The 17,697-nt window shown below is 41.2% G+C and overlaps 1 protein-coding gene across 2 annotated transcripts; it reads right to left on the bottom strand.

The window, feature by feature from the left end:
- Positions 1-5,467: 5,467 nt before the first annotated feature.
- On the bottom strand, positions 5,468-7,889 carry LOC110865791. 2 transcript variants are annotated; one of them, XM_022115114.2, is made up of 4 exons: positions 7,574-7,889; positions 7,391-7,503; positions 6,662-6,766; positions 5,468-6,212 (listed from the first exon to the last, which is right to left on the bottom strand). In XM_022115114.2, exons 1-4 carry the CDS (start codon positions 7,619-7,621, stop codon positions 5,744-5,746), a joined length of 735 nt encoding a protein of 244 aa, XP_021970806.1. In that variant the 5' UTR covers positions 7,622-7,889; the 3' UTR covers positions 5,468-5,743. The 2 variants fall into 2 exon arrangements, with proteins under 2 accessions (XP_021970806.1, XP_021970805.1); XM_022115113.2 differs by having other exon boundaries at positions 7,391-7,521; positions 7,574-7,883.
- Positions 7,890-17,697: the final 9,808 nt, after the last annotated feature.

Raw genomic sequence — 17,697 nt, 5'->3', positions numbered from 1 at the left:
AACAACCAAATCGCATGTTCAGGACTTATACTCGAAACTCTTGAGGAGACTGTGCAGATCTGAAATCGTATAGCAGCAGCGCATGATTGCCTGAAAAGCTGTTAAGCATAGGAACCCTGGGAGTTCGCTGTAGGCGATCGTGTCGTGTTGAAAGTCTCATCCTGAGAGGGTGTGGTACGCCTTGCGTGGGCCATTCAAAATTCTGGAGAGAATCGGCAAGGTGACTTACAAACTTGAGTCACCTTACAACTGGGCAACGTCCGCGTTGTTATTCACGTCTCAAAACCGAAGAAGTGTTTGTCTGATGAACCACTTGTGATACCCTTGCTAGAGCCTAAAATTAACAACAAGTTGCAATTTGTCGAGGAATCCATTGAAAACATGGGCCAGGATGTCAAGGTCCATAAGCCTAGTCAAGTCCCGATCGTGAGAGTTCGTTGGAACTCAAGACGTGGACCGGAGTTCACGTGGGAACGTGAGGACCAGATGAAGCTCAAGTACCCTCAACTATTCCCATCTGCTCAATCTAATTCTAATGCAACTGGTGAATTTCGGGACGAAATTCTCTTTAAGTTGGGGATGATGTGGTACCCGCGGAAAATCCACAGTCATCCTGATCTAACACCTCGCTGCTTTGTTTACGTATCAAATTTCGGGACGAAATTTCTTTCAAGTTGGGGATGATGTGACAACCCGAGATTTCAAGGTCTTTCCTCTACGCATCACTTGTTTTTCAATCTTGTGTTCATAATTCGTTGTACGCTGTATCATGTGCCTTGTATATGAATGATTATAGTAATGCTATGTTTGGTTGTTGCATGAAAAGTTAGAAATTGTTTAATGTCTAATGTTTTGGTCATAACACGTGCATACCACACTCATATTGACGGAGAATTCATAACGACGGAGAATTCATAACGACGAAGAACTGGGGTTCTTCGTCACAACCACCCTCGACGAAGAGTAGGTCTTCGTCACAACCAAACTCGACGAAGAATTGATTCTTCGTCACACTCACGCATGGCGAAGAATGTTCTTCGCCAAAGGGATCCTTCGTCGAAAGGGGTTCTCGGCCCAAACTCCAAACCAAGCCCAGCCCACCTTCTTTTGAATATACACGTATGCATGTATGCATACCCCATATCTTTTGCAAACCCTAAACCCCCTCCCACTTCGACGGCAGCATGCCCCTTCGAAACTTCTTGGGAAGCATCGTTCATCTTAGTTGCCATTATCCAATCTTTGCCGATTGGTATGTTTGTCGTTTTGTGATTCGCATCTTCGGTTAATTTTGATTGTGTAGTATAAACTATCTTGAACGTATTGATGTGGAAGCTCTGCGATCTTGTGAAATGATTTTGACTTGTATGATTAGTATATGATGTAGGATCTAGTTTATAGATCGATTGATGAATCCGACTTGGTAACTCAATCTGAATGTTGGTAATCTAGAGTTGTTCATGCTTAGATTATTGGTGATTATCTTGAATAAATCATGACCATATCTACTTGAATGGTACACACAAGTCAGGTTAGAATGATGATTGTTCATAATTAGGGTACAGATTCATGGTTGAAAAGTGTTGCTTGATCTAAAACGAAAACTGGCAAACTTGTTAGCATATGTTACGGCTGAAATAAAGGAAGTATAACTGTCTGTGAAGACAGCGACGAAGGACTGCCCCAACGAAGAACATGACTCAACGAAGAATTGGTTCTTCGTCGGACAGCTTTGACGAACCTTCAGGATCCTTCATCACACACGCTCTCGACGAAGAATAGTCTTCGCCGATAGGATTCTTCGTCGCTAGGAATCTTCGCCGTTAGGATTCTTCGCCGTTAGACGAAACAGTTAAACAGTTATGATGTATTTAGTAATGGATATATGTGTATATAAGATCTATTTGTTGCTTAGAATGAGAAATCTGGTTTGACTTATGAGAGTAGCAAACCCACCTGTTATGTGTTGTTATGCACATGGGATGTGAACTTGTATGCGAACTGAGTACTTGCTACATGTTATAAAGAGATTTTTGTGATGAATGCAAACTGTGTAAAATACGTGATTATGAAACTGATGTTATTGGTAACTACTGTTGGGAAAGAGAACTTGTGTTATGAACGTGTATGAAATCTAAACGTTTGCTATGTGTTACGTGACAATGCTGTTACATGTGACTTGTTGAATACGTGATCTAGATATGTGTTTACGAAACTGATCATCTTTGGTAACCACGGTAGGGTTTGGTTGACCAACTTGGAACGGGTAAAGTAACTTAACAAACCGAGCAATCTAAGGTGAGTTCACTTCTCTCAAAACAAGCATGCGTCCGGTGGGGACAATCAAACAGACAAACAAATAAACGGATTTTCAAAAACCCACATCCTTGTAGGGGATGTGATGCGGTTTTCACAAACCCATATCCTTGTAAGTGATATGAGGCAGTCTTGAGTAAATGTTGATGTTGGATAATACACTCACTTTCTATCACTTAAGTCCCATCATACTACCGGGTTAGTTGCTTGTAGGGCAACGGGGTTATTAGTTGATAGCGCTATTAGGTTTGGCACCCTCACGACGTACCTGGATAGGACGGGCGTGAACTAATAACTTTAAAATCATGACCAATGTTTGATAGAGCATTGGAGAAGGGCAAAAAGGGCCGTCTGCGGTATCGAGTTATTATCAGCATAACATAAGTCAATTCATGGTAACAAACGGTTAAACAAACTGTGAACTCACTAGTGTTGTCTGATACACTTTTCTGCATGCTTGCAGGCTTATAGGCACACGTCGTTGGAATTTGCTGTCTGGGATGCTGGAGTGGTCATGGGTCGATTTGCATGGAATCATGAGACACGTCTAATGGCTTTTATACACTTGGGTTATGAAACTCTTAATTAATGTAGTATGCTTCCGCTGAAATGTAAACAATGTTTTGTAACGATTATTTTAATAAATGAAAGTTTTATTTGAAATTATGTTATGAGTTCAATGTGATTGGTGGCTAGATCCTGGTACGTCACACGCCTCGCGGGGGTTCCCGCATGTGGTATTTTGGGGGTGTGACAATCACGTTTTAAAACTTAAAATGTGGTTCTCATTTGGTATAAACTTATAAGATTTTATTGGGTAAATTATGATGTCTAGGTTATTTTTATCATGATAAATTCCTTGTGCTTGCTGAGTCACCTTAATTCCCAACTTAAGGTTTGGTATAGAAATCTTAAAAGTATATCGTAAAATAATAAATATCAATATATTATATTATTTAGGTTATGTTTATATTGTGACATTTAGTATTTTATTTTTACATATATAGTAGGGTGACTTTCCGTCTTTCGAGTTTTCCCAAATCGTGCGGTGTTTCACAAGATTAAGTAGGAACGCAACCAGTGAGTAGATTCGACTCTTCTCTCCTTTTTGCCATTAACTCTTTTTGGGATGTACCTCGTGTTTGATTTCAAATTTATTTAAATTGATTAACATGCTATTCGATGTGTTTCTATGTGTCACTTGCTAAATTCTATTGTTTCTCTATACGTGCATCTATGTGTTACTCGCTTCGTGTCACAGCTTTCGCGTGGATCCACCTGGCTAACCGGTTCCCCACAGCCATGGGTCGAACTCGATATCACCGTCATTGTTTTGCAAATTCTCCTTTCGAGGCTTGAAACTCTATGTGTCTATGGTTACCGTTGTTGTTATGATTGTGTTGCTTATGAGATATGTGTTGAATTCTTGATATATTGAGAGACCTAGTTTCACATTTGATAATGCATGTTATAAAATAATGTTTTTCTAAAAACAATGAAACAAAAACGTTTTAAAAAAAACAAATCTATTCATCAAGATGTTTGTTGACCCAAAACTCTTTTACGCGTGATACAAGTACACAAGGGTGGGCGGATTTTGAGTTGAAGATATGCACGACTGCCTTAGTAATAAACAGGCTATGATATGTTGCTTTTAATTATTTGAATTTGTAATTGAATTAATATTTGAATTCTCTGCTATGTGTGACAATTTAATATTGATGCTTTAAATACTTCAACTTTTAAATAGTTGTTATAAGCTTTGAGCAATCATCATGCCCCGTACCGTACCGTTCCGCTGCGGGTCGGGGTGTGACACATGCGATAATTCTTTGTTTATTTACAATAGGGATGCTAATCACGTCGCTTATTTACTTCTCTACGTTGATGACATTGTGCTCACCGCTTTTACTGACAGTCTGTTAACTGATATTATTCGCACACTCTCACGAGAGTTTGCCATGACAGATCTAGGATGTCTTCACCATTTTCTTGGAATTAAGGTGACTCAGCAAGCACAAGGAATTTATCTGTCTCAGGCTCAGTATGCGAAAGATATTATTGCTCGGGCCTCTAAGTCTTCTTGCAAACCTGGTACGACACCCATTGATTTATCTGCAAAGTTGAGTGCAACTGACGGTCCATTATTTTCATATCCACATTTATATTAAAGTCTTGCAGGGAGCCTCAGTATCTCACATTTACGAGACCTGATATTTCATACATATTTCATACATAGTTCTACAGGTTTGCTTGTTTATGCATGAGCCCCGAGACTCACATTTTGTGTTTATGAAGCGTATTATCATATATCTACAGGGAACTGTCGAGTATGGGATTCGTATTATTAAGTCAGCTTCTCATTCGCTGGTGGCCTATTCAGATGCTGACTGGGGTGGTTGTCCCCACTCTAGACGATCTACATCCGGTTATTGTGTGTTTCTGGGCGATAATCTTATCTCGTGGTCTTCAAAGCGACAATCGACGGTTTCTCGATCCAGCGCAGAGGCAAAGTACCGAGGGGTGGCAAATGTTGTGGCAGAAGCCACCTGGGTTCGCAACTTGTTATTGGAATTACATACTCCCATGCATCAGGCTTTGGTTGTCCAGTGCGACAATGTGTCCGCAGTTTATTTATCTAATAATCCGGTACAAAATCAGCGAATCAAGCACATTGAAATCGTTATACGTTTTGTTTGTGATAAAGTGCGTGTGGGTCATATTCAAGTTCTTCGTGTACCATCGTCGCTTCAGTATGCAGATATATTCACGAAGGGGTTATCAAGACAAATGTTCCAATCGTTTTGTTCTAGCTTGAGCGTCTGTCCTCCGCCCGCTCAAACTGCGGGGGTGTCTAGATTACGATTGTAAATTGGTCATGTACATCGCTAATTTAGTCATGTATATCGGTTCCTATATGTCGGTTGTACTATCCCTATTTAAAGGGCTTTAATGATCAGTACAATTCATTCAGATTTTATATCATAAACATCTTTTAAAAACAAGTTAAACCATGAACAAGACAGGTATGATAAGTAACATGCTAACCAACAGATCTTTTAAAAACTAGTTAAACCGTGAACAAGACAGGTATGATAAGTAACATGCTAACCAACAGAATACAAAGTTCTGGAATTTGAGACACCAACTCTGACTTGAAAAAGTCAAACTTTTATTCTAATTAAAGTTTGAACAGCAATTTGAACTAAAAATATCATGCTGCTCGGGTTTGAAAATTCAAACCAATATCAACATGAACAAAAGAACTGAACATAAATATTAAAGCAGGTTACTTGTAAGAGACCTAATAAGAACAAGTGGTCAAAGCCCTTCTTATCACTTAACATCTAAAGCTAAAAACAGTCATTTCACAATTTTTTTTTTAAAAGAAACACTGTACAGATGGATGAACTTCAGGACCCGTAAATCACTTGCGTCCCAGCCTAACCAAATGCTGCTGGTGTTTTGCAGCAGCGGCTTTGTCTGCAGCTTCGCGTTTTAGTGTCCGCTTGGCTCGCCGCCCTACTGCCGCCATGTCTCCACCAGCAGCAGCCTGTTTCTTTTTAGGCTCGCGAGAGGAAGGTCCAGCCTCTGAATCCTGAAAGACGTGTTGTTGATGGACGGGTCGTGCCTCTTGCTTTCCAGCCCTCACAAACCCGTTATTGCCCCACCTCCTGTTGCCAATACGGATATTGATATTTGATGAACGGCCCAGATACACTTCATCTAGATCTTCATCATCGTCTTCTTCTTCTTCTTCTTCATACCCGTAAGGGTAAAAGTCTTCCAGGATGTGATCATCCGGTACTTGATGAGTCTTCTCCACATGCAATGGATGAAACCATGGAGCTCTTAGGAGGAGGCAAACGCTCTCCTCAAACATATAGTCATGAATGCTGTTTGAAAACAGAACAAACATTATGATTCATATTTTATAAAATCAGAGAACTTGATGATGACACGTTTTGCGTGTACATGTGTTGGTTACTGCTATAAAATAAAATCTGAAAAATATTAATAAAGACTAAATACCAAATGAAGCAACTTTGAACATCATTGTATAGAAAAAGGGAAAACCCCAATGAAAAAGTTAAACAGATGACACATTTACCACCCATAAAGGGGTGTGGATGTGTTTTTGAAAGTGATTATGTGATCTTGACGAATTACAATCATATAAGCAACAGTGTAGAACAAATGGGATATATCGTTTCAAATAATCAAAGGTTTAAATGTTTGACAAATTCTTATTATTTAAGAAATTAGTAGTAGACAATATGACAAAAATATTTCTCATTAACATTAAAAGTAAGCCCATGATCTTCATCATGCTTTTTACATGTACCTGCCATCAAGAGAACGATGGATGTTGAGGAACTCAAATGGATTCTTGCATTGCGGACAAGTTGGTTCCTTCTTATACGCAGCCCACCGGAGGATGCAAATCACACTATAAAAAAAAATAAGAAACACACTTTTATCATTTGCAAAAAGAAAAAAAAAATCCCATTGATATCCATGAAAACATCTTACTAGAAAGATACGACGTGAAAAGCATTTGAGTTTGATATCCATAATCAAAGATCTAAGTTCCATGGTTTTCTAGGAAATAATAACACATAAGCATTTGCATAATGTTCCATGTTAAATAAAAATGGCACAAAATAAAGGCTACAAAGATCTAAGCACATAACAAAATGCCAACAAACAATAGCCCATAATATATAACCCATTTTTAGATCTGAACTCAACCTTCAGTTGAGAGATGAATGAGAAGTAAACATCTTTCTACCAATGCAAAGAACATAGTGTCCAAATATGCACATAAACCAAAGCCATTTTCACTTAGGATCAGTCAATTATTGCTAAAGTATACATACAGATGAGATTTAAAAAACTGGTAATTTATTATAATTATTACAAAATAAGAAGAATAATAATATCCCTGTTAAGAATCAACCACCGGACCGGATGGATCTTGATCTTGATGTTGATGTTGATGTTGATGTTGAGATATTAATAATATGAAATGAAATACAAATATTTCGTAAAATATAAGAGTCGTGAAACCAACCAGTACGCATGCTCGCAAGCTTTTACGAGAGCGGTTTCCTGCAAGGCGATCTTATTCAAACAAATGGCACAAATTCCATGATGATTTTCATCGCCCAGGTCCTTCTTCCCCTCCTGCCCAAATTCACAACCCTAGATTCGTCATAGAAACAACGATCAACGGAAATTGAGAGATTAAGGATACCTGGGGGGGTTGTTGTTGAGCATCGATCGCAATTGGTGGTGCATCCATGACTCAAGGATGATGCTGAATGAGGGATTGATTGATTGATGCGATGGGTGTTGTTAATAATAATGATAATAAAAAAGGATAAGAAATTGAAAAGATTCTTCAGGAATAATTCGGATTCCGAGAGAGGGAGAGAGAGAGAGAGGGAGAGGGCGAGAGCCCCGTCAAGAGGGATTAGGATGTGGCTCTCTTAACAACTCTCTTTATATCAACCCACTTTTGAGGAGGTCGGATTATTTTCTTTCCGTTTTTGGGAAATCAATGTAGAAGTAAGTAACCTGTAAAAGGAACTTATCATATACACATATAAAAAAAAGAGTTAAATGCCCGGATAGTCCCTGTGGTTTGACCTTTTTTCACCTTTAGTCCCTAACTTTCTAAAATTACCTTTATAGTCCCCAACTTTTCAATTTTTGTTCTCGAATAGTCCCTAGCGCGGATGTGGGTTAGTTTTCTCAGTTAAGTTGATGTAAAATGACCTAAATGCCCTTACTATTAAACAACTAATAAAGAAGGGGGCCCACCATGGCACCATCTACCCACCCTTTTTTCTCCCACTTTCTCTCAGATCTCAAACCCACTGCTGCCACTCTCATATTCACTTCAACCACCATATCATCTTCAAATAAGAATCGAACCACCATCAACAATCGGTGACCGGCAACCTGCAACAGTCAATCGAACCACCGACAACCTGCAGCATTGGCTCCGATTCACCCCTTATAAACAACCACCACTAACCACCATAACAATACCCACCTTGTTGGACCCAGTATGGCCTAAGCAACTTCTTTTCACGTAATATGGCAAGTGATTTCAGTAGATGTGAAAAAGATGTGCGGAAATGGAAATCAGACTTTCAGAAACAAGACCTACAGAATTATCAAGTTTATATCACTTTGGAACAAAATAGTTTACAAGGTGATTGTAAGATTATTATCTAATACAAATGAATCTTGAATTCTGTGGGTGAGAAGGGCAATGGAGTTTGTGTATTGTATATGAATGCTAAGCTTCAAACTCAATTGTCTTCTGCTGGTTGACATGAATAAACAATAGTTTATTCATGCAATAAGTGCTGCAAAAAGTAGCAATTTGACATATTCATTGAATCCAACGTTCAAGTTGCCTTTGTAATCATGATATCCAATAATATCAACTTGCTTCGGTCATTGTGGCAGGATAGTGTTGCGCAACTTCGCGTGGGACCCCAGTCATGTCTGCGGGTGTCCACGCAAAAATATCTTGGTTTCTGAAGAGAAACTGCTTCAGGTGCGCTTTGATGTTGGGGGACAAGGCGTGGCCCAACGTGACCTTTTGTTCTGGGTATCTCGCGTTGAGGACCCATTTTTCTGGTTGGTTGCTGGGGGTAGGCCTTGCTATCTTGGTCGGACGCAGCTCGTCCGACGCCATGACTTCCCTGCGTGCATAGATTATCGCAACCCCTGTTTCATTTGGGAAACCGACTGCAGAATGGGGTACGAACGTAATCATGTTGAAGTCGCCTTGGGATTCTCTCCCAAGGAGCACGTCATATTTGGAAGTGTGAGGTAAAACCATGAAGTTCACCTCTTCTGTTCGTGTGTGCCTTCCGCTGGTGAGGCGCACAGGAAAGGTAACTTGGCCCAGGGGAAAGACAGTTTCCCCTGCGAACCCGGCCAACGGGTAGTCCACCGCTTGCAACCGATCTTTGTCCTCCTGATCGAACTGGTTGAAGCACTGCTTGTATATGATATCAGAAGTACTGCCCGGGTCAATGAATAATCGCTCGGTGCAGTAATGAGCCAGTTGGCCTGTAATAACGACGGCGCGCCTGTCGCGCGGGCCGCCTCAGACTTTTGGAAAGACGACGTGCTCGTCTTTCAAGTCATTGTCCGGTCTTCTCGCCGCCTTGCGCGGCCTTCCTTTGCCTCCGTTGATCATATGGGTTGAGGCCACATACATGGTCCTCTTCCCTGAGGAGGTGCCCTCGCCGTGGGGGTGATGCGCTTGGTGGGCTTCTGCCCACCTGGCAACAGATGTTGCAGCTTCCCCTCCTTTAGGGCTCGCTCAATCTCCAGCCGGAGACTGATGCAGTTATTTGTTGCGTGGCCAGAGTCTTTGTGATAGTCGCAGTATAGCGTGAGGTCCTGGTTTTTCTTTGACTTCATCGGCTGGGCCGGTCGCAGAAAATGCGCGTCCGTAAGGAGGACGTCGCTTGGCGTCTGAGTAATCTCGGTCCAATTACGGTCCCGAGCTTGTTTTTTCGACGCCCGGTTTTCACGCTGGGCGTTGATGGTTGCCATTGCGTCGGGTTGGCTGTTGTGCGGGACGTATGGCTTGGAGTCACTGCCACGATTCCAAGTGTCCCGGTTGCGCTTATTATTGCGCTTAGGCTCTTGGTGGGAGGACTGGCCTTCCACTCGGGGCGGTGCTTTGCCAACATGCGGTTTGAGGGACCGCTGAGTCTGGGCATATGTCTTGATCGCAGTCATGACATCTTCCCATTTCTTTGGCAATCCGTCCTTGCCAGAGAGAGTTATAACCATCTGATCATCTCTAACTGCTACGATGAAGTGGTTACGTGCCATTTGGTCGGCAATGTCACCTATCTCTAGGCATTCTTTGTCGAATCGGACAACGAACGCTTCTATTGATTCGTCGTCCCTGCGCCAGATGTTCATGACGTCCATGGAATCACGTTCATGGCGTCGTTGCTGGCTAAAATGCGCGAGGAACTTAGCTTCTAAGTCCTCGAATGAGGCCAGTGACGCTACTGGCAAAGAATCGAACCATGCCCTCGCCAGGCCCGTGAGGGTCTGGGGGAAAAATTGACACCAGGTGGGTTCGTCCCACTTGCCGTTACATCCCGCGTCGGTGAAGATATTTCTGTGGTCGTCCGGATCGGACGAACCATTGTATTTCCCGATGTTCAATGGGAATTTCGTGGTGCTGACATCGGCGTTGGCGATTCTTGGGACGAACTTGGAGTTTTCGGCCGCAGATTTCGGCCTGTAGGGCTGGCTCTCGGGGCGCTTTGCAGTCTGAGGTATGTGTTGTGGGGGTGGGTGGGAGGAACATAGTGGCATCCTCCCGGTCTGCTGCTGGTATGTCACACCCCGACCGCGTATAACATGCAACCGCGGCGGAAAACGTCGGGGAGTGTTGTGGATAGAATTAAATTGTTTCATGACCATGGCATACAAAGTTGTATTTTATTTATAAACAAGAGTGCTACATCGTTTCAAACAGGAAAACAAGGAGTTCAGAACACAATTAAACTAATTCTATCTTCATTTTTATTCTCTAAGGCACAGGTCCGCCCTAGTGTCATGATCATCATCCTATGGAACAGCTCCTGAAAACACATGTGAAAGTAGGTACGTCAGCATAAAAATGCCTGTGAGATACATAGGTTTTGTGAAAATGGGATTCATGACTTGAGTTTAAAGAATGTTTAATAACAGTCAGTCATGAACCTTGTAATTTGTCTTGCTTTGTAAACCATTTGAAAAACGATAACATCAGATGATTTGTATAGATAAGTGCAAGGTTAGACGAGTAACCAAGTAAAAGGAGTTGAATATAATAAGTTGTTTTGTAAGACAATGTTTTATGAAAAGTATGTTATTTGTATAAAATGTTATATGTCTAAACTGAAATGATTTAGATAACGCTAAGATATGTAATATTATACAAACATTTATATATAGGAAGTACCAGCGGCGTATCCACCATGTTTGCATCATATTACATACTCCACGTTACTCAAACCATTTACCCAAACCAATCCACCATGTAAATTGTTCATGTATAAACCAAATGTCAAGTGTTATTGTGTAAACCATGTCAAATGTTTATGTTCAATGTAAACCATGTAATGTGCATCCCAAATGTATCATGTATGGTAAGCGAAATGTATCAACTTAAACCATATGTAAAATGCACAAAACAAGTCGTTGAAGTAAAACGTGGTTTAAATCAACGTTATGTTCTGTGGAAAAATGCATGCTCTATTGATACTAACATTTATGCGGTATTGTAAACTATGCATACATCCAAGCCTTGAGACTGCGGCGATAAACCCTTAAACAAATTAAAGGCTTATCTAAGTTATGTATATCGAATTCGGTCATTCCTTCCAATCCTATCAAACCCAGGATTCAGAAACGGGAGTTGTCAATTCCTATGGTACCACTACCTACTAATGAACGGCGTGATCAATGTTAATGAATGTATTGTCCCATGTTAAACAAACCAAATGTCATAACAAAATGAAGGCATGTGATGTAAACAATTGTACTAAGTATGCTAAGTAAACATACGAAGCAGAAATTTTTATGTAAATCAATGTGTCCATATGCTGAGTAAACATATGCAATAGAAATGTTCATGTAAATCAATGTGTCCATATGCTGAGTAAACATATGCAACAGAAATGTTCATGTAAATCAATGTGTCCATATGCCGAGTAAACATATGCAACAGAAATGTAATGTAAATCAATGTACTAAGTACGCACACAATGGGCATACATAGCATAAAATGTAATGAAATCGTGTACTATAATGTACTAACAACATAGCAGCCATATGATGTGAAAACAGGAAAGCATGAAAGTAACAGATAGGCACATGTGTTTCACCCCAAAACAGTTTGGAAAACAGTAAAAGAGGGGTTCAATGTACTCACCTGAGATTGATTTGTAGTTCTTGTATAATAACCAAATAATGCTAGAGATCACGGAATATCAAACGGCACCTAATAGGTAGCTATGTCAATATACCGGACCAAATCGGAAGGATCGGATAGTATGCGGGTTCGTAAACCAAACGAGTATAGAGACTCGTGTAATATGGTTTAACAAAGCCTACATACTAAAATGAAACCTAACCTAAGTGCTTGCGACCCATCACGACCCGTTTAGGTAGCTTATGCTACCTTACGCGTCGTTCGCGTAGAACGCGTCTGGAACGCCTAACATCGTGACCACAAGGTATAACCTTGGAAGGTTATAGCTATGGTCACCTAATGTGTTTAGTCGGATCCTAATGATCTACCAAATGGGTCGGGTTCGAAAGTATAAGCGATGGTTTAGATCGCTTACCTTACGACCCTATATACGCACTATACTAAAAGTGACGAGCTAAGCATGTTAGAACATGCTTAACTAAGTTTAGAAAGCAGGTTTGGCATCAAAACAAATGGCCTTGATGCTCACGAGTAGTTTGGTTACAAAATACGCAAGAATGCGCATTTTGGCCGAAACTACGACTCGTCACTGAGCCTAGATAACGTGGTGATCAGTAGGTATAGTCACTACGGACTATAACAATCGTGATCACGCTCACGTTATGAAGTTCTAATGAACTTCGCATCGACCATAAACTGGTCAATGCAGAAAGTCAACAAAACATTGACTTTTGGACTCGAAAAGCGAATTAAAGAACGAAAGAATACTTACGGAGGGTCCCCGAATGCTAATCTAGATCAAAATGGCTCAGGTATGAAACAATGGTTCCAACTTAGAGCCTTAAGATCAGATTGTGTGGGTTTTGAGCAAAATGAGGGGGGGTATTTATAGGAAAAGTGGAACCGTTAGGATCGTTTATCGAATACCGTGCCACGATCTTGTGCGTACACATGTCAAAATGTTGTGGTCACTGATTAATGGCCCTTGGCCTTTGATTGGGTGAAAAGGCAATTGGACCTTTCGCCATTTGAAGAGCCAATCAGCATTAAATGTGGGTTCTGCTGTACTGGAGACTCCTTACGGACCGTATGGCTTATGGCTTACGGTCCGTAAGCCCCTAGTTTGGCAGAATTGCAGTTTTGGTCCCTGCAGCACCAAAACATGGTATTTGATGCGTTTTTGGCACGTTTAAGCCCCGTTAACCTCATTTCAAAGCTCTAAAATGATGTTAAAGTATAGGGGACTTGAAATATGCTCAAAAATATTCCGGATGTCGGTTCGTTTGGCCGTACGGTCGCGATGTTCGGTTAATTACGACGGAATGCGCATAAGCGCGAAAGACGATCCAAATTGCGCGACGAATGGATTTTTCTCATGCCAAACACTAAGGCATAATATAAGGATGCTTACATAAATTTTTGGATGTCCGGATGTATTCAGAACGTAAGTTATGCGCGAAAGTGCAAACTTGTGCACTTTTTGACACTTTTAGCCCCTGAATGATCCAAAAGTTTGTTTTAGCATACCAAACCCCTCAAAGCCTATTTCTAAGCTATGTAAAGGATATTTATGGTATGTTTAACTTATGGACATGTTCAGGATTGTTCGTTATAGTTCGAATTGGCATACTTTCGCAGTTTGTCAATTTTAGTCCCTGTAAGCGAATTAACTTGTTTTTGCCATACCAAAGCCTTCAAAACTTATTTTTAAGTTATGTAAAGGTTATTTAAGGTAGGTTGAGTATATGTTGATGTTCCGGAGTATTTGTCGCATTAAACTGAGTACGTTTACGCACCAGTTTGCGTATAACTCTCCAGAAAGCGATGTAGAGTTTGAAATTGAGCAAAAGTCAAAACATGAAAAATGTAAAACACAACCAAGCAAACATTGGGATAAAATAACATTGTTTTATTGATAATAGAACTGTTCATAATGATTACAAGCACAAATGTTACAGTCTCCCCTACTTGTGGAAATTTCGTCCCGAAATTTATTTAGAGGAAACTCGTGGAAAAAGATGCGGATATTTCGCCTTCATTTGATCTTCACGTTCCCAAGTAAACTCGGGTCCACGTTTAGATTCCCAGCGAACCTTGACCAAAGGAATGCGCTTGCGTTTAAGCCACTTGACTTCACGTTCCATGATTTCTACCGGTTTCTCAACAAATTTCAGTGTTCTATCAACACGAATCTCGTCAAGCGGTATGTGGAGGTTTTCATCAGCTAAACACCTCTTGAGATTGGACACGTGAAAGGTTGGATGAACATTTCCAAGTTCAGGAGGTAACTCAAGTCTGTAGGCTACCTTACCGATTCTTTCGACGATCTTGAATGGTCCAACGTATCTAGGTGCAAGTTTTCCTTTCATTCCAAATCTGATCACACCTTTCCAAGGTGAGACCTTAAGTAATACACGATCACTGACTTGAAAATCCAAGGGTTTGCGTTTTAGGTCCGCGTAACTCTTCTGACGGCTTCTAGCTGTCTGAAGGTTATCACGAACTTTCTTAACCTTATCTGTTGTCTCTAAAATGAGGGCAGGCCCAGTAAGTTGAGCCTCACCGATCTCATTCCAGCAGACTGGTGAACGACATTTTCGACCATAGAGAGCCTCGAAAGGAGCCATGTTGATGCTGGAGTGATAACTGTTGTTGTAGGAGAATTCAATCAATGGAAGATGTGAATCCCAACTACCACCAAAATCGATCACACAAGCTCTAAGCATATCCTCCAGTGTCTGGATTGTTCTTTCAGATTGACCATCCGTTTGCGGATGATAAGCTGTGCTAAGATTAAGTTGAGATCCCATAGCAGATTGCATGGTTCTCCAAAAATGAGAAGTGAAACGAGCATCTCTGTCAGAAATGATGTTCAAAGGAACACCATGTCGAGCTACAATTTCATCTACGTAAATTTGAGCAAGTTTGTCAGCAGAAAAATCCTCACGGATTGGCAAGAAATGCGCTGACTTGGTAAGACGATCAACGACTACCCAGATGGCATCGTGACCTTTCTTTGTGCGCGGGAGTTTGGTAATGAGATCCATAGTAATGTTTTCCCATTTCCAAACTGGGATCTCTGGTTGCTCCAATAAACCAGAAGGACGCTGATGTTCAGCCTTAACCTTAAGACAAGTAAGGCATTTTGATACATATAAGGCAATGTCTTTCTTCATACCAGGCCACCAATACTGAATACGAAGATCCTTATACATCTTATCTGAGCCAGGATGAATAGAATAACGAGACTTATGGGCTTCATCCATAAGCAAGGTACGAAGATTATCTTGGCTCGGGACCCACAAACGGTCCATGAAGTAATATGATCCATTGTCCTTCAGTTCAAGAGCAGGTGTTATGTGATAAGGAAATTCCTTATCCATCAAGCCTTGTGAAACACAAGCTTGTTGAGCCTGAGAAATACGGGCTTGTATATCAGATTGAGCTTGAATAATGGATTGGACACGAACACAATGAAGCTTAGTACGTTCCTTGCGACTTAAAGCATCGGCTAGGACATTCGCCTTACCAGGATGGTAGCGAATTTCGCAGTCATAGTCGTTTAGAAGTTCAACCCAACGTCTTTGCCTCATGTTGAGTTCCTTTTGATTAAAGATATGTTGAAGACTTTTGTGGTCCGTGAAAACCACACATTTTGTACCATACAAATAGTGTCTCCAAATCTTAAGAGCGAAGACAACTGCACCCAACTCAAGATCATGAGTGGTGTAGTTCTTCTCATGTATCTTCAACTGCCTTGATGCGTATGCTATGACTTTGTTCCTTTGCATCAGGACACAGCCAAGACCCAATTTAGATGCATCGCAATAAACGACGAAATCATCATTACCCTCGGGCAGGGTTAGAACAGGCGCATCGCATAGTTTTTGTTTCAAAGTCAGAAACGCTTCCTCTTGTCTGACTCCCCAATCAAAGGGTTTGTTCTTCTGAGTTAGAGCAGTTAGTGGAACTGCAATCTTTGAGAAATTCTCTATGAAGCGGCGGTAATAACCCGCCAGACCAAGAAAAGAACGAACTTCAGTAGGAGTAGTAGGCGTATCCCAATCCTTGATCGCACTGATCTTGGAGGGATCTACATGAATACCTTGTTCGTTGACAATGTGTCCCAAGAATTGAACCTCTTTAAGCCAAAATTCACACTTGGAGAATTTGGCGAAAAGCTGCTCTTTCTTTAGGAGTTCCAACGTAAGACGAAGATGTTGTTCATGATCAGCTCGCGTCTTAGAATATATCAAAATGTCATCAATGAAAACGATGATGAACTTATCTAAATAAGGCTTGCAGACCCTATTCATCAAGTCCATGAAAACAGCAGGAGCATTAGTCAAACCGAATGGCATGACTGTGAACTCATAATGTCCATAACGAGTACGGAACGCTGTCTTGGGAATATCTTCCTCATGCACTCGAAGTTGATGATATCCAGATCGCAGATCAATCTTTGAAAAGTAAGAAGCGCCTTGCAATTGATCAAAGAGATCATCAATGCGAGGTAGGGGATATCGATTCTTGATGGTAAGCTTGTTACGCTCACGATAATCGATACACATCCTAAAAGATCCATCCTTCTTCTTTACAAAGAGAACGGGAGCACCCCAAGGTGAAAAGCTAGGACGGATAAAACCTTTGTCGGAGAGCTCCTGAAGCTGCTTAGATAATTCTTGCATCTCTGATGGTGCAAGACGGTATGGAGCTCTGGCAATGGGATTTGCACCAGGTACGAGATCAATACGGAACTCGACTTGGCGTGCTGGAGGTAGACCAGGTAACTCTTCAGGGAAAATTTCAGAATAATCCCGAACGACAGGAATATCTGAAATAGTCTTACCCTTGCCTTTATCTGCTGTAACATGTGCTAAGAAAGCCACATAGTTCTTCCGTAGATACTTCCGTGCTTTAAAACAAGACATGAGTTTGAGACCACCGGCAGGCTTCTCACCACGAACCTGTAGGATCTCGCCAGTCGATAGCGGCACACGAACAATCTTCTCAGAACAAACTATCTCTGCGCGATGCTTAGATAACCAATCCATGCCCACTATAACGTCGAAGCTTCCAAGTTGCATTGGCGTGAGGTCAATAGGAAAAATATGGTCGTTAAGGTTCAACTGGCAGTCGCGTAGTACAGAATTAAGAACAATGGGTTCACCACTGGCAACCTCTACTGTCAAAGGTTTACCTAGTTTCGTTCTAGACACGCGAAGCATTGTCTCAAAAGACAATGACACAAAGCTCTTGTCGGCACCCGAATCAAAAAGAACAGATGCTGGCTGATTATTAATAAAGAACGTACCGTTCACCACCTCGTTGTCTGCTTGTGCTTCTTGTGCATTCATGTTGAAGACTCGACCTCGAGCCTGAGCCTGATTCTGGTTTACATTCTGGTT

This window comes from Helianthus annuus, chromosome 6, assembly GCF_002127325.2.
Source record: "Helianthus annuus cultivar XRQ/B chromosome 6, HanXRQr2.0-SUNRISE, whole genome shotgun sequence".
Classification (NCBI taxonomy): Eukaryota; Viridiplantae; Streptophyta; class Magnoliopsida; order Asterales; family Asteraceae; genus Helianthus; species Helianthus annuus.
The sequence above is the reverse complement of the archived record's forward strand: the minus strand, read 5'-3'. Positions and strand labels throughout refer to the sequence as shown.